The 23,917-nt window shown below is 39.1% G+C and overlaps 4 protein-coding genes across 12 annotated transcripts; 3 read left to right on the forward strand and 1 right to left on the reverse strand.

Annotated features, from left to right (window-relative positions):
- The first annotated feature begins 6,405 nt into the window (after positions 1-6,405).
- LOC103403062 (uncharacterized) lies at positions 6,406-11,284 on the forward strand. Of its 9 annotated transcripts, none has more exons than XM_070815721.1 (16): positions 6,437-6,564; positions 6,641-6,790; positions 7,758-7,844; positions 7,957-8,068; positions 8,148-8,303; positions 8,547-8,651; positions 9,186-9,269; positions 9,348-9,463; positions 9,545-9,646; positions 9,738-9,851; positions 9,951-10,007; positions 10,117-10,183; positions 10,292-10,345; positions 10,464-10,538; positions 10,639-10,674; positions 10,830-11,284. In XM_070815721.1, exons 3-16 carry the CDS (start codon positions 7,798-7,800, stop codon positions 10,941-10,943), a joined length of 1,239 nt encoding a protein of 412 aa, XP_070671822.1. In that variant the 5' UTR covers positions 6,437-6,564; positions 6,641-6,790; positions 7,758-7,797; the 3' UTR covers positions 10,944-11,284. The 9 variants fall into 9 exon arrangements, with proteins under 9 accessions (XP_008340102.1, XP_070671822.1, XP_070671819.1 ...); XM_070815718.1 differs by having other exon boundaries at positions 6,438-6,564; positions 7,783-7,844; XM_070815722.1 differs by lacking the exon at positions 7,758-7,844 and having other exon boundaries at positions 6,438-6,564.
- A 1,498-nt stretch (positions 11,285-12,782) lies between these two features.
- On the forward strand, positions 12,783-13,479 carry LOC103403061 (probable E3 ubiquitin-protein ligase XERICO). Its single transcript, XM_008341875.4, has one exon. It carries the CDS (start codon positions 12,863-12,865, stop codon positions 13,247-13,249), a length of 387 nt encoding a protein of 128 aa, XP_008340097.1. The 5' UTR covers positions 12,783-12,862; the 3' UTR covers positions 13,250-13,479.
- A 4,240-nt stretch (positions 13,480-17,719) lies between these two features.
- Positions 17,720-20,587, reverse strand: LOC103403060 (uncharacterized). The gene is made up of 2 exons (XM_008341874.4): positions 19,977-20,587; positions 17,720-19,252 (listed from the first exon to the last, which is right to left on the reverse strand). Exons 1-2 carry the CDS (start codon positions 20,055-20,057, stop codon positions 18,155-18,157), a joined length of 1,179 nt encoding a protein of 392 aa, XP_008340096.1. The 5' UTR covers positions 20,058-20,587; the 3' UTR covers positions 17,720-18,154.
- A 2,437-nt stretch (positions 20,588-23,024) lies between these two features.
- LOC103403321 (uncharacterized) lies at positions 23,025-23,691 on the forward strand. The gene is made up of 2 exons (XM_008342135.1): positions 23,025-23,029; positions 23,166-23,691. Exons 1-2 carry the CDS (start codon positions 23,025-23,027, stop codon positions 23,689-23,691), a joined length of 531 nt encoding a protein of 176 aa, XP_008340357.1.
- Positions 23,692-23,917: the final 226 nt, after the last annotated feature.

The following is a 23,917-nucleotide window of genomic DNA, read 5'->3' on the forward strand; positions in this document are numbered from 1 at the left end:
ATATACGAGGCCCTAAATATGGTATAAACAGTAGTCCCCCAAGTCTTCAGTCAAGAGAGTCTTTTGGCTGGAGACTTGAAATTCAGTCCATGTGTGGGCCGAAGTAACTAGATGTCGTCTAGAACTAATGCTTAATATGAGGCGGTGCCCAATCTGAAATGATGCTCAACTAGAAGTAGCACATGCTGCGAGGCCGCTTTGCTTGTAGCTTGTGTTGCCTTGGTTGGCTCGGCTTGTGGCGTTTGAAGGTGAGGGAGTCCCTTTTATAGAATAAGGGTTCGCTCCTTAATACATAAATAATGGGCTAGAGTCCCCCAAGTATTTTTCATGAGTGCTTTCTAAAAGTGAAGGAGTCCCTTTTATAGAATAAGGGCTCGCTCCTTAATACATAAGTGATGGGCTAGAGTCTCCCAAGTATTTTTTATGAGGCCCAGTTGAGGCCCAATATATGGTACATAATGTAGTCCCCCAAGTCTTCGGTCAATAGAGTCTGTTGGCTGGAGACTTCAAATTGAATCCATGTATGGGCCGAAGTGACGGTTGTTCAGATGTGGTATTTGTATACCTTGCACTGAAGCTTTGTAAGTGAAGCTTTGCAAGTGAAGCTTTGAAGCTAGAGCTCTTGTAAATGAAGCTTTTGAAGCTAGAGTTCTGTAAATGAAGTCTTTGAAGCTGATTTGACATGAGTGATGCTCATGCATGTGTATGTTGATTGACATGAGTGATGCTCATGGATGTTGACATGAGTGATGCTTATGGATGTTTATTGTGATTGACATGAGTGATGCTCATGGATGTTGACATGAGTGATGCTCATGAATGTTGACATGAGTGATGCTCATGAATGTTTATGTATGATTGTCATGAGTGATGCTCATGAATGTTTATGTATAAATGACATGAGTAGTGCTCAAGTATAATTTGGAATACTGGGCGTACTTTTGATCGCCTGGTTGGAGCGATTTTGGGCTTATGGGCCTTCGCCCTCCACAACATTCCAGTCCAACCCATTTATTTTGGGCTTGTCGTTTTTTTTTTTTTTTTTTTTTTTTTTTTTTTTTTTTTTTTTACCCTCTGATGGGGTTTATACATATTACCCTCGGATGGGGTTTATACATATGTCTCCGAAAGATAATAAATTACATCATTCTGGTAGAATGTTTATTCCTTACTTTTGTTTTTCTCTTTCTTTTCTACTTTTCTTTTGTAATTATCTCAGTGGGTAGCCATATTTTCTGCTTTGCTCTTTTCCACCGCAAATCTCATGTTGAAAGGGTAGCCATGCTTTCTGCTTTGCTCTTTTACTTTGCTTTGCTTTTGCTTTCCACTGCACCTTCCTCTCTGTCTCTGTCTCTGCTGTCCATTTGTAAAAAGCATCTTTGGAGGTCATCACTCATAAGCTCCGCGACCACTTTCTTTGGAGGTCATCAACCTATATGTGCTTGCATGCACCTGATCCATTTAATCATAGAGAATTAATGGAAAGCATCGCCGGGCAAAAGTAAAAGCATACCAATTTTAGTCTCCCTTTTTCTTTTTCTTTTTCTATTCTTTAGTAACATCATGATCTTTTTCTTTTTCTTTTTCTATTATGTTCCCACTGCCTTTCTCTCTGTCTCTGTCTCTTATGAATGTGAGCATAACTCCACCCCTTCTTCTGGTGACCCTGATGTAGAGGAAGACAGCTGCAGAAATGGTAGTGACAAGCCTGGCAATAATAATACCACCACTAGCCACCGAATTATTAGCTTTCCTTTCACCTTCTCCAGTGTTTCCACCCTTTCCAACAGGTCCCAAACGTCGGAAAGATGGAGCTTCCGTCGCTGCGACTTATTCCATGCTCTCACTATCCGACGACGGCTCTGCCGCAGTGGAAGCAAAGTGTTCTGTATCCCTGCCCAAATCATCAGATTTCTTGGCAGCCATTGTAGAAAACAGAAGGAACCCAGCAAGGAGGACAGAAATCAGACCAAGTCTTGCCATTAGGTTGAAAGTTTGAGAATTTGAGAATCTGGGTATTAGTTGGCTTGGAATGTGACGCTTTTAGATGCTAAATGACTGAACCTTTAGTTAGGGATTCGAGCAATGATGTTGAGGTTGAAGCTGGAGGTGAGCTGGTTGTTGGACTCTGTCTCTGACCTGGATCTGGAATCGTCTTCAGAGGCAGAACCCAATTGGGGATTTGACTTCGTGACTGCCGCAAAGGGTTTTTCTTCATCCTCTTCTTCTTCCTCTTCACCTACGGTTTCATTGTCGGAGTCCTCCACCACGGCGGCTGGCAGGTTTTCTACAAGTTTCTTCGGAGCCATCGGAGAGAGAAAGAGAGGGTCTTGAATTGGGAAAGCTTTGATTCTGTAACAGAGCCGAGCGACAAAAGCTTTTGTCCTCCACCTCGTCGTTATTTTCGAGGACAAAAGATTCCTCGCATGTGTCACGGATCGTCATTGCTGCAATCTGGTTTCGGGATTTTGGCTTGTGCTTGCTGATCATCTCCGTCTACTACAATTTCTGCGCTCAAAGCTGGTACTGGAGCATCATGGCGGCTGGTGTTTGCGGCGGAGAGCTGAAGCGCAGATCTTGGAGAGGAGATGGTGTGGAGAAGATGACGAGGAGCACATGTGTGGGGTTCGTGGTGGCGAATCCGAGAGAGGACGGAGATGATGGTCCTTGTTAATGGGCTCCGGGAGGTGGGTGCGGGCCTGGGTATATGTCTGGGCTCGCAGCTGCTGAAGCCTGAATCTTTTGGTTTGGATCTGCTGAGGCGTGATGGGTGTTGAAGCTGGAGAGGTGTCAGATCCGGATCATCGGGCGAGTTGGGCCGGGTTAACGAGTCAGCAGGCTCGAAGGTGGAGGGAACGTCTAAGAGAGACGGAGGGAGAAGCTGAGACCGTGCAGCAAAGAGATGAAGAGATGGGATTGGCTTTTCTTTTTTTTTTTCTTTTTTTTGTATCTCAGAGAGATAGAGAGAATGATCTGATGGAGAGTTGTGATTTTTGTTGGGAAAAACGGGAGAGTGTCGGTGCACTCACGGAGAGACGCAGAGATCTGATGAAAATGAGATGATGGTTTGATGGGTTTTTTCTGGGTTCTTTTTGCAGATACACGGGGAAGATTGTGAAGGTTTCACGGTGGTGTGATGAAAGATTGAAAGAGAACCGATGTAACTTTTCGTGTCGATTCCCACAGACGGCGCCAAATGTTGATGCACAAAACCGGATGGTCTTGGTACAACGTAAATCCGACCGTGAATCTGCATGAAATGTAAATGACACAAGAGTTATCGTGGTTCACCCCAAGGTTTGGGCTACGTCCACACTGATTTTATTATATTTCTCTGTTGAAGAGGGAGAGAGAGCTTAGGGGATGTGAGGAGCTTTGAGAGGGGGTGAGAGGCTTCAGAAATGGCCTCTGAGAGTGAGAGTGAGGCCTCTCCTAGAATGAGGGTAGGAGTCCCCTTTTATAGAATAAGGGGCTCCTCCTCTTTTACAAAGTATGGGCTTTAGTGTGAGGCCCAAATACAAGGCCCAAGGCCCAAATATACGAGGCCCTAAATATGGTATAAACAATATCTATAAAATAAATTAATATAAAATTTTGATGTGGCTTAACCGTGACCGCACAAATAGGAGGGGATAAGGAGGACATCCAAACAGAAATGCAGACAATCTACCTCCGAACACAAGTACATGAAACCGTAACACGATTTTTTGTTCGTGCAGCTTATGACTCAACTATGTCTAAGTGTAGCCTTACCATCGTGTTTCCTATTAACGATCTTGTGATTAGTTTAACACTTTTTTCCAGTGTACTAATTTCATTCCTAGAACAACCTCAAATAAATTATGAGAAAGGATGTATGGCAATGATGTCACAATCATATAGGTGGCCACTCAAATTCCCCCTTTCCTTATCTCAATTTCAAAGAATGAGACTTTTCTCACAACATTGTTATTGACCCATTACAATTTATCTACTTTGCAAGCAAGCATGGCAGTGTATTTCTCACATTAATTTGTTTATATCCGCATAAGTAATATTACTTGATTTCTGATCTTTTGAAATGATAGGCTGTCGTGACAAAACTACCGATTAATTTCTTTTTTGGTTTCAAAAAAAAAAAAAGGTATCAAACCAAAACGTCAGTTGGAAGTATCAAGTGGGCAAACTTTGATGACATGTGTACATGTTTATACGACATGTCGATCCAAGCGTGACCTGGATTCTAGCACAGTATTTGGGAACATGACATTGTTGGTCCCACCTACATAGTATCATGGTACCACGTGTAAGCACGGAGATGGTGGAGATGAAGTGGGCCCCTTCCGGACCGGCCGCCTGCCCCCTCAACGTTAATTGCGGGGTAGCCGTGGGACATAGAGCCCTTATTATCGGGCCGGGTCAAATTTCAAAGTCAATCAAAGGGATGGTCCGTGATTGCTTCCCACGCTTCATTGAATCCTATGTACCGTCCGATGTACGTCAATCCATGAATAGTCAACGATTCAGGCAGCCTGATAGAAAATTTAGAAATTGCCTTTGTCAAGCGTATCTCCGAAAGAATGCTGACTCCCTTCAATTATTATCTTTTGAATTGGTTTAAAAAAAATTCTCTAATTAATAATTATGAATACCATTGGAGGGAAAGACAAAGGTGGAAACAAAATGCTATTATATTCTTATCTTATGTGGATAGCCACTATAAATTTCAATTAAAAAGTCAATTACAAAGACTCTTCCGTGACAAGAGGTTGTAGCTATTGTGCTTATAAGTGCATTTAAAATGACTGAAATCATTTTTGATAAACCGATTTTGAAATCTTTAGTAAAAATGCAAGTGAATCATGAAAAAACATTTGAAGTGTTTTATGCAAGAAACATATAACTAATGCTTCCTCTAAAATGCTCTTATAGTGCTTTTAAAATCACAAAAGCACTTTAATTAAAAGTATTTTCAGTCATTTTACCACATTTTACCATATTTACCGTAGATTTTCTTTTAAAGATAGAGTTAGCTAGATATTGTGCATAATCTACATAATCTGTTAAGTTAGATAATGTCACATCCTGAGCTCGACTCTACCGTATCACGATATTGTCCGCTTTGGGCACCGACCATGCTCTCACGGTTTTGTTTCTGGAAACTCATACGAGAACTTCCCAGTACATATAAGGCATAGAGGATTCACTTCCCTAGACGATTTGAGATGTCACAATCCACCCCCCTTTAAGAGCCCGACGTCTTCGTCAGCACACTCGCACCACATCCCGGGTTTCATCGGAACTCCGAAGTTAAGTGAGTTCGCACGAGAGCAATTCCATGATGGGTGATCAAATGAGAAGTTCTCGTGTGAGTTCCCAAAAACAAAACCGTGAGGGCGTGGTCGGGACCCAAAACGGACAATATCGTGCTACGACGGAGTTGAGCCGGGGATGTGACAGATAATGTTTTTCTTAGTTTTCCATTATTATTTTGACTTTACTATTTCACCTATATATAACAAATTATTTTTTGTACCAAAAATATTGTACTAAGTTTCACTCAAAAAAATGATACAATAATTTAAGTTTTGGTAGTAATTTATTCTACTATCTTTTAAATGATTTGTACAAACATTTTTTTTTCTTTCTATAAATTTGTGTAAAGAGAAAATTGTACAGAAATCAAGCCTCTATATTTTCCTATAAAATTGTAGTCATACATTTTATTTGGCCGGACTTCAATTACACGGGCAATTGGTAATTGACTTTGGCATCCTTCCCACAAATTTCTTCAAAAAAATCCAAAAAAATTAAAACGAAGAACCGAAAAACCCACCATTAGGCTAAAAACAAGAAAAAAGTCGAAAAGCAAAAGCATCAAAAGCAGCAAAAGAAATTTAATGTAATAAAAAAAATTAAATAAGTATAAGTTGGGCTACCGGTTAAGGCCTCAGGAGTCTGATTATGGTCAAAACTCTAATTAAAGTTTTGAAAATAAGTTGGCTGCTTATCACTTGACAGCTAAATGCTAATGAGATTTCTCGAAAAATGAGAATATTTATAAATTCTTGAGAAAAAAATTTGTAAATATTGACATGTTATTTAATATTAAATTGTAAAATGATAAAATTTTCTATAGCCTTTCTCATCATTCTGACACTTGTCCACAACTAACAATTTTGATATATATCTCCCCACTAAATTCATTTTTTTAATTTTTATTCCAGACGGTTTTAAGCGAGTTAACAAACGTCACAGTGTGAAAGAGGTCATAAAAAAACTACATAAGATTTTGAAAGTAGAAAATTTAAACTCGACAATAGTCCATGAGAGTCCACTAGAGTCCTACACATTCCTATCATTACAAATTAATAATTTTATTTTTTAACAAACGATATAATCTACGCTAATTTATCGTTGTGATCTCTACATAATTAAAAATAGACTATAAAAGACCATCTTTCTTCTCACTTCTCCGGTTCTCCCTGTGTTTCCCTCTCGAGTCCAGCCAAAGTCCGCCTCCTCCACCACCACCTCCACCTCCACCTCCGGCCGAAGTCCCCGCAGCCAACCGCCTAAAAACACGTGAACCTCGAACCCCGGAACCATCAGGAATCATAGTATTCTTGCCGTTAAACTGAAACTGCTTTTTGATTTTTAGATTTTTTTAATCTTTCCTCTCACGCTATTTGCACCCCGAGATCACACCTATAAGCACCAAAAGCTTGGATTCGCAGAAAGTGCTTTTCCGCGTGATTCCCAGCTCCTCAACGGCTTTTCTCTTCAGCAGATCTTGCTCGGGCAATACGAGGTCGGTTCATTTGTCTCTCGATTCACTCGTTGCGTATTCTGTTTGGTTACCGAGAAAATTAGGTAGAATGCTGCTCAGCTAAGCTCGATTAAGTTATTATTTAGCTTCCTGAAATTCCATTTTTCTCAATTTTTTAGTTTGAATTGATTTGATTTCAAGCAGTTTAACTAAAAGCAATCCGATATATCAATTTAATTTGTTCAATTTTTTATCGATTTTGGTCGTGGAGTTTAATGTTTTGATTTTGAAGTTACTGGAGATTTTTGATCGGGAATTGTCACATGAGCCTGCTTAGTTATTGGATTTATATATATATTTTTTCTGGTCGGTTTGTTCGTTGTCTTTGAGATTAAGGAAGAACCGCTGTTATTCCGTCTTAATTTAAGGTAGTGGGATGCTTAATTCAAAGGGAGCACGTGGATGATGTCAATGAATGGGTGTTAGATTTTGTGACTTTGTGTAAGCTGCTCATTGTCAAATGGAAGCACATGGTCGCTTCGTTTCTCCGTATGTAGACGGGGATTGAGGAACGGGCATATGACTTCTTGCTTGTTGCTTCTTTATATAGTGTTTGAAGAATTCTGCTTGATAGGTTAGGGTATAAGTATGCGCTTTCCGCTGTTAAATGGTCAATGTAGTATGTGAATTCGAATTGAAATGCAGCGGAAAGCGAGATGTTATTGAGAGAGATAACGTGTTTCCATCTTACAGCAACTTTGGGCTGTGAGTTTCAAGTGCTACCCATCTATTGATACGGTTTGTGCATTGATTTACAAAAATTGTTATGGGTCATTTTTGTAGTTGTATATTCTTGTATTTCTGAGTCGTAGAATTTTGGTTGAATTCCTGAAGTAGTGTGCTCAAACTTATGTTTCTGTGTATACGATAAACCAGGTTTTTTGTTCCTTCATGAGGTTCGTCGTTTCATTTAAGGAATTTGCAACTGAAAACCTGTTAAATAATGCAGATCAGCTATTGCTTTCTACTTGCAGTTCATTTTTCCGTGAATGTATAGTCAGAAGCTTGTAAATAAAATGGGAATCCTTTCACGCAGGTTAACTTTTGTGACAGTCTATTTTCATCGAAACAAGCTAAATTTTGTTGTCTTTAAGTTTATTATGGAGATCTGATCACCGCTAATTACATTTACATGTTGTTGGCTGCAGTGCGGGTGGTAGGAAACCAAATGAGACTATGAGGCTTATTGTGACAACTTTTGTAGGAGTAGTTTTTGGGTTCTTGATAGGTGCATCCTTTCCAACATTGTCACTAACAAAGGTACTCAGTTCTTTTGGGTATCTGTTATACTCCTCTCTGTTGCTTACAAAATGTATTTAATACGTGTACACTTTGACAGCTGAATCTCTCATCCAGCCTTCGTCCAACTATTGATCTGTCATACAACGAGGATCTGAAATCAGACATCTCCAGCCAAGCACTTCTAAGTTCTTGGTCTTCTGCAAGGAGTAAAAATAGCACAAGTCAAGATCAGAGTTCAAATGGCACATTGAGGGTATACCTCGTCTCCCTGACATTAACAGTAGCGTCGGAAATGACTTGCATCAGTATTAATGTTGTATGTTATTGAGGAGTGTATTGAATCTTGGCTATTTCGTAATACAAATGTTGAACCAGGTCTATAATTGCTAAAAATCTGAGTGTCATTTCCGTTATAGATTACAGCTTCCTGTTGTTCCATGCCTATTCTCCTTATATAGGCATTACTCATCTGGACTGAAGCTTACATTTCCTGCAGATTTGGGTGCCATCAAATCCCAGAGGTGCAGAAATGCTACCACCAGGAATTGTTGCAGCCGAGTCAGACTTCTACTTGCGCAGATTATGGGGCAATCCTAGTGAGGTGTGTATTCTATTTTTACTTATACAAGCAAAATAGTTACAGTTTGGACTTTACGCAATGCCAGGAATGGTCTATAATAGATACTGAAGAGAATGCAGCATAATTACAGATTCTCTGATGTCTTGAATTGAATTCTCTGTAATGTATATGGGATAAAAAGGAAATTATTTGACATGTCCTTTCCGACGTTACTATGAAATAATGGGATGTGTTTGTTGCAAATAAAGCTGGAACTGGAATCTTCTGTGTTACACATTTGATTTGTCTAGGAATTCATATAAAAGAGAATAGTCTTTTTAGCATACGTATTCATCGTCTTATTTGAAGTCTGTCGTCTGCTAAATTTAGGTTGAAACATAAATGGGAAACAGTTGAATAACATGACAAGAATTCTATTTTCTATTTTATTGAATCCTCTCTAGTCCCAATGACACTGCCAAGTTAAATCCTTTATTTTTGGCAGCACACGATACTTCTCATTTCAATGTGTCGTTATTCAAAGTGCAAGTCTTTTGATTAAGATGACAATTGCAGGACGTGACCATCAAACCAAGGTACCTTGTGACATTCACTGTGGGTTTGAATCAGAAAAGGAATATCGATGCAGCAGTGAAAAAGGTTTCTCTCTCTCTCTCTCTCTCTCTCTCTCTCTCTCTCTCTGGTGGATGTGTGTGAATAAATATCATTCTCTCACAGTTTTCAGAGAACTTTACGATTCTCCTTTTTCATTATGATGGCCAAACAACTGAGTGGGATGACCTGGAGTGGTCTAAGCGTGCTATACATGTTAGTGTTCGTAAGCAGACTAAATGGTATGAAAAATTGCTAACTCCTATTTGTACTTCAATAATGAATAGTTTCACTGGTTTTTTAATTTAAACTTTTTGTCAAAGGTGGTATGCCAAGCGGTTTTTGCATCCTGACATTGTGGCCCCATACGACTACATATTTATCTGGGATGAAGACCTGGGAGTAGAGCATTTTAATTCAGAAGAGTGAGTTTTCATTACAAAGTAATTCTTTTGCGTTGAGCTAGTTAGTCTACTAAATTAATCTCTTATGCCTCCCTTTTCAATCCAATTTCAGATACATTAGACTAGTGAGGAAGCATGGTTTGGAGATTTCACAGCCTGGTTTGGAACCCAACAAAGGTTTAACATGGCAGATGACAAAGAGGAGAGGCGATCGTGAAGTTCACAAGTAAAATCATGGAACCTAAACTGAAACTTATTTATTTGTTTCGGGTTTAGTTTATGAAGTATGAAGTAATCCTGTAACCCTTGTCTCGAATTAATCCAGACAAACAGAGGAGAAACCGGGCTGGTGCACTGACCCACTTCTGCCTCCATGTGCAGCGTAAGACTTTAAGAAATTATAGAGGACATTTTAGTGCTGTTGTTTGTCTTCCCCTTTATCTGACATTTGTGTTTAATAAATGTTTCTTGTTTCTGTCTTATTGGTTCAGCTTTATTGAAATCATGGCTCCAGTATTTTCTCGTAGTGCCTGGCGCTGTGTGTGGCATATGATTCAGGTGTTAAAGATCACCGATATCTTTTTCCATTATCACCACTTGTTAGCCCTTGATTAAATTAGCTGTCTTGTTACTTAATTCTGTGATTGCTATGCTTGGTGTTTGCAGAATGACTTGGTCCACGGCTGGGGTCTTGACTTTGCCCTGAGAAAATGTGTAGAGGTTGGTGACCCACTTCCTAACCTCCTTGATGCTTCTGTTTTGTTCTTTATTTCGTAATCTGCACATGGCCGGATTTGAATGGAACTCCTAATTAAATGCATTTTTTCATTGCAAACAGCCTGCGCATGATAAGATCGGCGTTGTAGATTCTCAGTGGATCGTTCATCAAACTGTTCCTTCATTGGGGAGCCAGGTAAATATCACTTTTTAGCCGCTGTCATCATCTCGTTTCCTTAATAAACATATTTTAGATATTGGTACGAAAAAGCTTAATTTATTTCGGCTTTCTGTAGGGTGAATCAGAAAATGGAAAGGCGCCATGGCAAGGGGTATGCAAGAACTCTTATTCTAACGCCATTGTTTTGCATTTATATCTTAAAAACGTCAATTACTCACACAAAAGTTATCTTATAAACAACAAAAACGCGCAATTTTTTTACTCAAAGTTTGCTGATATCGCTGTTGTCTTTACTGCTGATTCCAGGTAAGGGAAAGGTGCAGAAAGGAATGGACGATGTTTCAGAAGCGAGTATCAAATGCAGAAAATGCCTACTTCAAGGCTATCGGGGTAGATCCCTCAACTTCAAAGGCCCATTAGGGGAAACAGCAGCGATGACAGCGGTACTCTACACAATCGATGAGTCCGGACCACCATGTCGATTAGTGTTTTACATAAATTTGTAAAATCCGTTCCGATTTGTGAAATTCATTAATTGACCAAATCACAGAATTAGGTCCTTGAGTAAAAACACAGCGTTGATTAAATCGTCCTTCAGAATTTCAGTGCTTTGGTGACAACTCCTCTGACTCGGTGTAACATATTCTTATTAGGATTCATATCATTACTACTGTATGAGATATTGTGCTTGTTAAACGTATACTAGATACCAATAAATCGGAACTCGGAAGAGGTGATCGATTTTGCCATTGCCGGAAAAACACGAATCTTGTTTCCCCTGGGTTTCGTGTTTCGTAAACATGTCAAAAACTTTGTTGGTATCATCAAGCTTTGCACTTATTTGGGGTTCAAATTCTGATTATTTGAACATTGCATACCTCATCGACGGAGAAGAGATTTTTTTTTTTTTTCTTTTTCTATTAGATATTCGTGTTTCATTTAGATTAGTATTTTCCTTATTAATTATAACCCACATCATCATCCAAGTCATTTAATGTTTAAAACTCTTCATATCACTCTTAATATAGACCGTTGAATGTTATAAAATCTAAATGCTACAAAGCAGTGTAAAAATATTTATCCCTTTATCCTATCTAGACCTGGTATTTTGGACTCGACCCGTTCACCCGACCCATTAATATTAGTATTTGGGTGGATGTTTAACCGGTTGGGTCGCCAATTGGTGAACCCGTTAACAACCCTTTAAATAACGGGTCACTTTGGGTCAACCCGTTAGCACCCGTTAGTTGAGGATGTTTTAGTAATTTCAATAAAATCTTAACAACAAAATATAAACTCTACGCAAAAAAAAAATAAAAAATTGTTAACGGGTGAAACGGGTGGCCCGTTAGCTTAACGGGTTGGGTTCAGATGACCCGTTAACTTAACGGATCGGGTTGAACCCAACCCAAATCCAATAAACCCGACCTGTTTACAGGTCTAATCCTATCCCATTTAAAAATACTGACATTTTTTCTTTCAGTATGATTGTTAAATCACCGTGTCTTGTTACACTTATAAGAGCCGTTTCTCTCGATGTAAACTAAGAATGAAAGCCATAAGTGACGAGATCTTTTTAATTTTGTATCTTTACATAATAGGTTTTTTCAATAAACTAATGAATTAGAAAACTTTTCGATCAAATCTACCAATTCTCTCTACGACACAGAAAACTAGAGGAACATCATATTAGATTTAAGAGATTTTTTTTTCGTTCATTGAGAATACTATGATCAATAAAAATTTACTAGTAAAATAAAGGTATGAAAAAACATGAAACTTGATTTAAGGTGAGACTCAATGCACATGTTTAGTTCGTATTGCTTTTGGGCCGTGGCTACGTCAAATTTAGCCTTTTTGGGCCGGTGAAAATGTCAGTTCTTTCACTATGGGACCCTCTTCGAATTCATTCCTCATAATCTATTATGTTTGGGGATTTAAGGTATTAAAATTTGATCAAATAGTTAAAGTTATTATAACTTTTAAAATGAAATTCTATTTATAATCGTTATATCAAATTTCAATAATTTAGATCGCCGAAATTGTTTGATTAGGAGGAATGGATCCGAGAAAATCCCTTTCCCTCACTCTATTATATCAATCAATCACGTCTCACACAAACCCCATGTGTTGCATCCGGGCCCATCCAACCGTGGGTAAAACTTAACCCACCCCCATCTAACCACGGTTAACAGTGTTGAGTGGCCGTGTATATTTATAAGCAACAAGCCCAACTAAAAATTTAAGCCCATGGTTAAAACTCTTCTCTGCTTTTAGCTTTTGGCTTCTGTGTTCTCTCTCTTCCGCTCTCTAACAAAAAAGCAGAAGCACTTTCTCAAATGGGGATTTCGAACTTCCCGCCTGCAGTAGGGGGCGTGCTGCCATTGCTAGTAATGAACACAGTTTTTTCGGTGGCTCTGCTAAAGAACATGGCGAGATCTGTGCTCCAAGTGATGGGTGCCAATATCAATTCCCACACTTTCGACGAGAACCCTGATGGGTGTCCTGAGGAAATGTCTAGAGGGAGAAGAATCTCAATGACCCAGTTCAAATCGTTCTGCAGAAACAGGGGACAAACAGAGTGCTGCGTCTGTCTCTGCGGGTTCGAAGCAGAGGAAGAAGTGAGCGAGTTGTCCTGCAAGCACTTCTTCCACAAAAGTTGTCTGGAAAAGTGGTTCGAGCACAACAACAGTACGACTTGCCCTCTCTGCCGCTCTGTTGACTAAAAAGATAAGTTCTTTGTGCTATGGAGTTTTGGGTTCATCAGCTCTACTTTTTCTTGTTCTTGCGTATAGTATCCTGTTATTTTTTCGCACAAATTAGAGAAAGTTAATTAAAAATGTTTGCTTTCTGGTTTAATTTATGTTTGTACTTGTACCAAGAGGATTAAAAATAAAAAATAAGGGAAGGGAGGCATTGGAGCATTGGAGAATTGAAAATTTTGAAGGTTTGGTAATTTCTATTGGCTCGTGTTTTCTGCCACCAAATCTTCAATCTGGAGCAGAAGAAAGTATGGGACTCGGGATTGGGAATTGGACACGGATAAAATCAGTGTCAGATAATTTATTAAAAAAAAATAAGTGGGTGGAACACACGTCTTCAAAAATTTCAGCATGTTTAATTTATGCCATTTGAGAAAGAGACACCATTTATTGGTTAGTGAATATTTTTATAAAAAAAAGTAAAATTTGATGCCTTTCCTCTTTTGCTTTTTTTGGTTCGCAATAGCTCTTTTTGGTTCAAACTAATTATCTTCAAAACTTCATTTGGATTTCTTCTACTATAAAATCCCAAAAGTGCTATATATAAAGACATGCTTACTTACCGAGAATAGAAATCGAAACTATATTGAATTTAAAGCGTCCGTTTGATATCTTATTTGAAATTAAATTCAAAAATTAGATTTTTCTCAAAACCTCAATTTTTTTTTAAATTAAAAAACTTATTTAGTATGCAATTTAAAAAAAATTTGATTTCCTTTCCTTTTAGCTTTTTGGGGTTTGCAAATGGCTATTTTTAGTCCAAACTAATTATCTTCAAAACTTCATTTGGATTTCTTCTATTATAAAATCCCATAAGTGCCATCATGGAGACATGTTTGCTTACCGAGAACAGAAATCGAAACTTTAATGAATTTTGAAAAAAATTGTATCCAACAAGAAATAAAATATAAAATTCCCAAAAAAAAAAAAAAAAAAAAAATCAAACTCCAAAATCATCCTTGAATCCCCGATAACCCCAACTTCCCCTCCCTCGCCGCCCACTTCGCTGGCCTATCCCGACCCCGTAAACCCCCGGCCAGTCATCTCTCGTTTTCTCTCTGTCTCTCGCCTTACTCCCTCTTTATTTCTCTTACTCCAAACTCGCGTCGACAGGAAGAGATGCCCGTCGGGTCGCCGGTTTCGGATTCAAAGTCCAGCGATCTATAGTACCAAGGAGACGATAAACTAAATCGCACCTTCGATTCTAATCCGGTGCGGAACCATCGACAGTGGCCGTTCGCCGTCGATTTATCTCAGCCCACAGGGAGAAGGGTGGAGTTGGTGGTGGCTCTGAAAAGACAAGCGGATGGATCTAAAAAATTCAAATACTTTAAAAACAAAATTTGTGTGTTTTCAACAGCAAGGCTTTGTGTATGAGTTGTTTGTGTTTTCAAATACATATGTAACCCAAAAAATGTGAATTTCTCGCATAAACTTGAAACTTGCACCAGAAAAAAAAAAAAAAAACTTTCACGAATCTAAAAACCTCACAAAAAGGCCAGGGTTCGAACTTGCAATGGATCGGAAAGTTAGTTCTACGCTATGATAATTCGCTACAAATTATTTTTTAGATTCGCAACCTGACAACATAAAATAAATTTAATTCCATTTAATTTATTCTCGGAGTTTGATTTAATATAACCATTACACAAAGTTTAAAAGCGGCAAACATCCACTCAAAGGGATGGAAAGAGAGAGGAAGAAGATTATAACACAGATCAGTACAAACATAAACTGTGGTTTCATCTATAAGAAATCATCAGCAGTACAAACCAAATATGAGGTACAAATTTCAAAGCAATTTGTTAGCTTCTTCATTATTTAGTTGGTAACTTATGCTATTAAGGATTATATATAATAATTAACCTTGGGTATAAATAGGGGGGGTTTTGTGCTTAATCATTTCGCATGCTTTGCTGGTTCATGAGGAATTTATTGTGCTCAAACTTAATGAACTCCGCAGCTTCTTCATCGACATCCTCCGCCTGATCACGAGCCACATAATGCGTCACGTGCGTCTTCCTCGTTGTCCTCGGGGGTTCTATCACTGGTGCCCTCCTTGTTGGGGGTTCTATCACTGGTGCCCTCCTTGTTGGGGGTTCTATCACTGGTGCCCTCCTTGTTGGGGGTTCTATCACTGGTGCCCTCCTTGTTGGGGGGTCTATCACTGGTGCCCTCCTTGTTGTCCTCGGGGATTCTACAACACGTTCCTCGTACTCATCGCTGAACGTCACATGGTGTTTTGGTCGATGTTGGGCATGAGAATTGAACCTATCAGGCATAGGATCCACGGTGGATGCGAAGAACTGGAAGTCGTTTGAGTTACTGCTCCAATACGACATTTTCTTGTATGTTAGTTTTGGGTTGCTTTGTTTACGTTGTAGGATGGGGAAGGAGCTGTATTTATATATGGTAATGGCAGAGGAACGCGTAGGGTTTGAATTTTTGAGCTGCATTGCGGCTGGATAAGAAAGGTAGGGTTTCCATTATTCTTGAAGGATAAGTTTGAATCGAATGCCCTTCTTTCTGGCCAAACTTGGTGGTATATAGAATCCCACAAAGCAACAGCACCGAAGGGTTCTCTTTGGATAAAAAAGTTGGGCAGGCAGGAATTTGAGCGTTCAAAATTCATTAGGTCTCGTGCATCTACTTTGTTAATAGAATATTAATACTGTTTGAAGCCGTCGTCCATTCAAACTAAAGACGTATGTTGATTATAGTACGTAGCGTGTTCCAGATATCGTCCACAAGTTTTTCCGGGTAGTGATATATATGCTTCTCTGAAAGCTAAGCCCCTGATTGGTTCTGGAGTTTAGAATCTCTGGACACAGTAACTGGCATAACATAAAAGGAAGGGCGATCATATTATCACACGTTTTAGCAAAAGAGCTGTTCGGAAAGTATTTGGAATATTGTAGATATTTTAAGAGATATTTTTCAAGCGTGCCAGAATATGGAGAGGAACAACACATGTTATTATACAATTGAAGGAATTTTTTTTAAGTCTCTCTAATTGTACAATGACATGTGGTATTCCTTTTTGTATTCCAAACACACTAAAAAACTTGATAATTACCTTTTTTTTACAAAAACTGTTATTCATGATATCTTATCGTTTTTGCGATGTTCGCCAAAATCATGATAAAACTTACTTTGTGAAATTTTAACCGTACTATAAGCTTCTTAAATATCATGGAGGATATTTCGGATATGTTGGGACTCAAAAGGAAGATCGTTTGGATTTTGTTGCTTTTGTGATGTTCTACAAAAACCATCATAAATCTTTTTTCATATAATTTTCGTCAAACCGTAAGCTTCTTAAAGTTCACGAAACACATGTCGGAGATGTCTTTTATCTCAAGTTTAGCTTGTTCTCCCATTTTTCTAGTTTTGGACCTTTCGATTGAGTAACTGAGTACATAATTAGCATCACATTGTCATAAAATTATGGCAGTACTGAAGGCCATGATACTCATCACAATAACCCCAAATCCTGCGCTCGTATCTGGTTTCCTGCACTCTCATCGTTGCCGGAAGACGATGCACCTCCTGGAAACTAGCTTCATATTCAGCATTCTCCAATTTCATCAATGCATTGTTCAAGTTCATAGGGCCACCAAATGAAAACTGCGAGGCATTGTTGGCACCGAAGCCATACCATCCGTTTTGGTTCGTGCTTTCGGCATACCAGCTGCCGCCATGCAACGGCAGAGCCTGCTTCCCGTCAAACATGGAGTTTCGCTTCATGAACCAGTCGAGGCGTAAGGTAGGCATAATTGGCACACCTGAAACATGGTTGTTGTGATAGAGATAATCATACTATGAGTTCCAAGCTGCCTCCTTAAGGCATGGAGTAGCTCTGCTGCTGCTGCCACCCGAAAAAGCACGGCGCATTTTTTCTTCTTTTCCGGTTGCTGCTTGTATCTGTACGATTTCGATCTGTTTCTCACACCTCTTGTTTGTTTGGGGATATTTATAGGCTTGGTTTGGAAGTATATGTAAGTTGTCACTTGATAAGAAGAAAATTACACCAGAAAAGGGATATGATTCCCATTGTGGCTAAGGATCTTATTATTCTTCCATTTCAAGCAAAGAACGGAACAGGGTAAATATATCGATGATGTTTCCAACATTTGATTAACTACATATCCACCTGACTCAAGCGAGACTTGCGTACGGTGGCGCCCAGGTAAGCCGTTCCCGACTAGAGCACAACCCATAAAAAGCGAAACTTGACAAAGAAAACGAAAAACTTGCAGGGGCAGTGCAGATCATTGACATAATTGACAGACTAATGGAGAAACAAAAATATTTCCCAATGAATATCTTGAACCAAAAGGAACACGACAGGAAAACAGAACATCCTAAATTGCACATAGTCACTATCTAGTGATGCATTTTGATCAATAAAACGATCTAAAAGCAATTCAGATGTCACATACAAAGTCAGTTCATCGCATAAACGAATAATTTGTCTCATAAACAAAACTTCCCGGCAAGGGGAATGCAGGACTGTTGTACTATCTTTTCAGGGTATCCCGGGAATCACGCGATACGCCAGTACGTTGTGACACTGTTCCCAGCACAGGTAGGCCCCCTCTAAGTAGATACTAGATAGACATGCTCCGCTTATACTAAACCCCACTCCAGTAAAAGTTATGTACAAAAACATTACCCTAAGAACTCATAAGTCTGTCCAGCCCCCAAACATTTCCAAAGAATAATGTAAATTTAACCGAGCATGAGGCACAGCTATGTCAGCGACACACCAGTCATCGTTGTTCAGTCGAACCCTTCTTGAGTAGTCACAGAAGCTGCATGGTCAACTATCTTTACAGAAACAGACATCAAACCTTGCTGAAATAAAGGTCAGCCACTCTCTCTTCTGCAATTCCCAGGCAAAAGAAATTTGTACTTCTCTGCATTCTCCAACAGAAAGGATGGAAGATGGACACCAGAGAAGGAATGAGGAATAGGTCCCATTTTCCCAATGATTTCCTTGAAGGTGTACTCTTCGGGAAGCATATCAAATAAATCAGACCCCTTGCAGATCACTTTCTGAACTCTTTCTGGGTTTAGATACTTTGAAAACCTGACTCTATCGTAATGGCTGTATGCTTTCATCTTAAAGATGAACTCACTGATATAGCGGAAACAAAAGCTACAATGCCACCCTGCATCTGCTAAGATGTCATCTGTCTGGCGATAGTGTGCATATCTCGTCTCCCCTTCCCGGTACCTGTGTACTGAAGCTCTCCAACTGTTATTGTCCACCAGAAACTCAAAGGAATAGAGATAGTTCTTCAACTGAAGATGCAAGATCTGAGGAACTTCGTCACACCACCTCAGAAGATTGATGGTGTGTCTGCTTGGGATCTCATCAACGTCAGACATTATCAACAAGTCGTCCTCAGTAATACCAGCTATTTTGAGAAGCTGGTCCAGTGCTACTCGTTGATATGCCTCCTCAACAAATGGATTTTCCCCTCTCTTGAATCTTCCTCCAACAGTCCCATAAGTTAATCGGGGCTCCACAAACTTGAACTGCTCGCGATAACGGGAGAAGAACAGAGGCTTTGGAAATCCAGTAAATGTTGAATTTGATTCAAGGAGAACAAACTGCGTTATGTAGGGATACAACTCTTTCCATCTTATGGTAAGGATGTCCATCTCATTACTGAACAACACAGCATCAAAAACACGCCTAGGGTACTCACGGATCCCCCAACCATGAAGTTTGCAGAGGTTCTCCATGGACACATTCTCGTGATAATAGTGTGGAATATCATGGAAAGGTTTAGGTGGCGATTCCCATAGCGGCCGCAAGAAGTATGAGATCTTCTGTCCATGCACGTAAATGCCAAAGACACACATCGGAACAAGTGTAAACAGAATGAGGAGAACTTTGAAGTCAAATCCACGTAGAATGCAGCGAACTCTTGACATGCTCAACATTCTGCCTGATTCCTGCACAATCATAAAGACAATATTTGTCAGACGCAAGACAACATGAAATCCACCAGTCAAGGAATTCCAACAACTTGCAGTAATTCAGGCATAGATTCAATGCACAACACAAACACAACGGCAGATGATAATACTCCAAATAATTCATAGGCTTAGTAGTTCACAAGCCACTTTCTTTTCGATACCAACATGAACGCTATAATATCCGTTTAATTAGCAAAAACAATTGTCAATTCCAAACCAGAGGCTGAAAGTAATCCGATTCAAGAAAATTCCAGTACAAACGTGTTACGGATCGAAAAACCAAGACTCTTGTTACGCAAAATTTCATATCAACAAGACATGGATTAGGAAAATCCATCTGATCTGACTGGCCACACTTGATGAAAAAATACACAGATTACCTTTGGTTGCTAAGAAAACTCAGGTCAATAAATCGAAAACTTTATTCATAAAAAAGGGTTGAACTCTAAAATTCCCCTAAAAACAAAAAATTGCATAGGAAATATCGTACAAAAAGTTCATAGCTTTTAACTCAAATTTCCGGTAAACCATATTTTCACAATTTCCCAATAATCCCATTGCTGCTACATTACCAGAGCAACCAAATATGCAAACCCAGAAAACAAAAACCATCAAACCACCAAACCATACACAAAGAATAACAAAAATCACCAAACTTTAATTCGAAAAAATAAAAACAATGAAAAGAAAATTCAACTACCTGGCCGCAAACATTGCCGCAGATATCATCAGTCTTCTTAGAGCAGTAATGGCCCCCTCCCTCAGCCATCATCCACCACATTCTGTATCCTCTCCCTTTCAATGCCTCCACGACCCACGGGAGTTCCGAACGCGGCAGATCGATCGGGCTTCCAGAAACCCGATGTCAAAATCGAAACTTTACCCAGATTTGTTTGCTTCCCCCGATCCCCTTCTGGTTAATCACTAATCAGGCAACCTGAAGCTTCCGTGTCACTCGGGGAGAAGTGAATCAACAGATCAAAGACGCCTAAGAATTTCCAAAAATATGAGCTTTTTGTTGGGTATTGGAGGAAAAAATAAATAAATAGAGAGAAAAAAGAAAGAAGGAAAGAGACGGTTGGGAAAGGAAGGCCAAAAGAATAAGAAGAAGGAAAAGGGGGTGCTGCCTCTCTGGTATTGGGTGGCAGTTGTCCTCACAAAGCAACTCTCTCCACCTGCACAAATCGAGCCGTTTCACTTGTCGTCTACCCCACGCCCCCTCCTCCCCCCCCCTCTTTATATTTTCTTTCAAATTCCCATTTAAATTTATTTCCTAATTACCTTTAATTTTACGCGCATGCCCATGTGCTCGCTTCCTTAACGAGGGAGGGGAGGGGTGTTTATGTCATTGTGTGGAGGAGGCGTGGGAGAACACGGGGAAGGATACGGCATTGGCCGGGTCTGGGTGGGGAAGGTCGGTAAATGGGGGGGGGGCCCACGCGGTGCTGTGACAGCCTCTCCTCTAAGACAATTACACCATGACGATGTGTCGTCTCCTGCTTTATTTTGCTGACAGTTGGCGCGTTGCTACTTCCACCCGGCTCTCTCTTCCGACACGTGGCCTTCTGTCCCTGAGGTTGACATATGTTGTTTGCTGCAGTATATTTCTAGGTCCTGAACGTTTTTGGGCCCTTTTGGGCTTTGGATCTCCTCCTTTATCTATTTTTCTTCGAAACCAGATCTCATCTAGACTATTAATATTTGATCCAACAGCTACAATTATTATAACTTTAAAGGATCTTCTATTTATAGATGTTTGATCAAATTTCAATGGTCCGGATCATTTGATGAGTGGGCTCAGTTCCTTTGGATCCAGAGAGAATCCAGTTCCTCTTTCTTGTTCGCTCAAGTGATTATTTATTTTTTCTAAATTTTTGTTTCTCTTTACGAAACAAAATTTGAGTTAGGTCACATAATAAGTCAATTGCTAATCAGAATTAAACTATACATAAATTTAATACATCATTTTTATTTATGTGAGTCGAACTTGAAACTTATAATTTACAAGTGAAGAGAAAATTATTAAACAGTAATACTTGTGGGTCAAGGGTGAGCCTTGGTGCAGCAGAAAAGTTTACTCTTTGTGATTGAAATGTCGTGGATTCGAGTCATGGAAACAGTCTCTTTGCAAAGTAAAAATAAGATTGCATACAATATACGTTCCCTTCTCGACCCTCGCGTAACAGAGACAAGGGCGGAGCTACCATGGGCCTAGGGGCAGATGCCCCCACTAAGATTTTTCTGATGTTGGTATGCTGCTCAAATTGACCTAGTTCTGCAGCAGCAAAGCCCCCATTGAGATTTTTCAGGTTCCTCCAACTTGGTTTTGCATAAGCAGAGCTGGGTCTTTGTTTTGTTTTTTTTTCAAAACCAGGCCAAAACGACGTCGTTTTGGTCCTGGTAACAAAAAATTAAAAAAATGTAAACAAAACGGTATTGTTTCGTATATGTTTGAAAGAAAAAAGTATGTTATAGTGGGGGACCGCTTGTCCCCACGGTCCTAGACTCCCATTCCATCTCTCTATTTTGTTTTCATTATTGCAGCTTGCCAATCAGAGAGCAGCGTGGAGCTGCTCTTCCCCCAACGGCTTGAAACGGAACGGAACATGAGCAAAGTTGCTCTTCCCGTAGCCACGCCAGTATGCAGCAGCCAGCCACTCCACTTCAGCCAGCCACTCTCTAGCCGACATATATATATTTAGGTAAATTTTTTAATTCCTAAATCTATAATCCCTAACCCTAATTAATTATTTACGACGAATTTTTGTTTAATTGGTATAGAAATATAGAATCATATGGATATGGTCATGCACTAATATGGTTATTGACTTATTGATTATTGATATGAATTCTATGATTATTGATGAATGAAATTACGAATTCTATGAATATGGGTATACATTTATTCATATGATTAGTTGAATTAAATGTTTATTTGTTGAATAATTTGTATACTTATTGGTATTGGTTAATTGAATTGTTGCCTTGGTTGGATCTTGGTTTGATTAGATTGCTATGTTAATCAAAATGTCCCATGTAGTATGTTATAGGGTTAAAGTTTTACATAAGTGTTCTTTAGCGACTTGGTTTCAAAAGGTCTCAATTGCATATCTAACTTGTTTCTCATGTGTTTTCATCCTGAATGTTAGAAAAGATGGGATTTTTATTGAGAATTTTATTCTAAGAATTTTATTGAGATTTTTATTCTATAAATTCTACAAATTACGTATGAACCTTATATGTTATTGGTATCAATGTGAATGATTTTGCAGACTAAAACATCATGGAGAGGTTTTTCAAAAAAACATATCAGTGCCGCCATCCCCAGTTATTGAGAAAAATAATGATACTCGTGGACAAGATAGTACATAATTTATTTTATCAAATCTTCCATCAGATCCTGGTAAGCGAATTTGAATTTTGGATTACAATCCTAATATTCGAGATCAAGTACGAAGAACGTATGTGCTAGTTGGTCCTCAACAACCTAAAACCCATAATTTTCCTTACAAGAAATATGGAGACACGCAAAGACAATTCAACCCTACTTGGTTTGATGATTTTCCTACTTGGTTGGAATATATTGTAGAAAAAGATGCTGCCTTTTGTTTGTGTTGTTGCCTTTTAAACCAAACATTAGAGAACAAGTAGGTGGTGATTTCTTTGTTGGCGAAGGATTTTCTAACTGGAAGAAGAAAGAAAGACTTCTAACTCATATTGGAGGCGTCAATAGTGCACACAATCAAGCATGGAGTAATTTTGAAGCTTTAAGGAGTCAAAAGCAACATATCCAGTCTTTTTTCTCTAAAACTCATGATGAAGCTCGAATTCAATATAGAGCTCGGTTGAATGTATCAATCGATTGTTGTCGATTTCTTTTGAGACAAAGGCTTGCATTTCGTGGTAATGATGAATATGAACATTCAAGCAACCATGGAAACTTTCTTGAGCTTCTACAGTTTCTTGCCGACCATAATGAGGATGTGAAAGCCGTTACTTTGAAAAATGCTCCGGAGAATCACAAATTGACATCACCAGATATTCAAAAAGACATTGTAAGTGCTTGTGCAACTGAGAGGATCAAGGCTATTATTGAAGACGTTGGCACTTCGTTGTTCTCTATTTTGATTGTAGAATCTCGCGACGTATCAACGAAGGAACAAATGGCTATTGTATTGCATTATGTGGACAAGAATGGGCATGTCGTTGAGCGTTTTATTGGCATTGAAAATGTTACTAGTACTGTTGCTCTCTCACTCAAGGAAACCATTGATGAGGTATTTTCTAGGCATAAATTGAGCATGTCTAGGTTGAGAGGGCAAGTTTACGATGGGGCCAACAATATGCAAAGTGAGTTCAATGGTCTTAAAGCTCTTATTATGAAAGAAAGTGGTTGTGCCTATTATATTTATTGATTTGCACATCAACTTCAATTAGCTCTTGTAGCTGTGGCAAAGAAAAACATCCAAATTTAGTCTCTTTTTAGTATAGTTACTATTTTGGTAAATGTTGTTGGAGCTTCATCGAAGTGTTATGATCTTTTTCGAGAAAAGCAATCTATTGCAGTTATTGAAGCACTAAACAGTGGTGAGTTTACAAGTGGGAAAGACAAAAATCAAGAAACTACTTTGAAACATGCTG

Source organism: Malus domestica, chromosome 16, assembly GCF_042453785.1.
Source record: "Malus domestica chromosome 16, GDT2T_hap1".
Classification (NCBI taxonomy): Eukaryota; Viridiplantae; Streptophyta; class Magnoliopsida; order Rosales; family Rosaceae; genus Malus; species Malus domestica.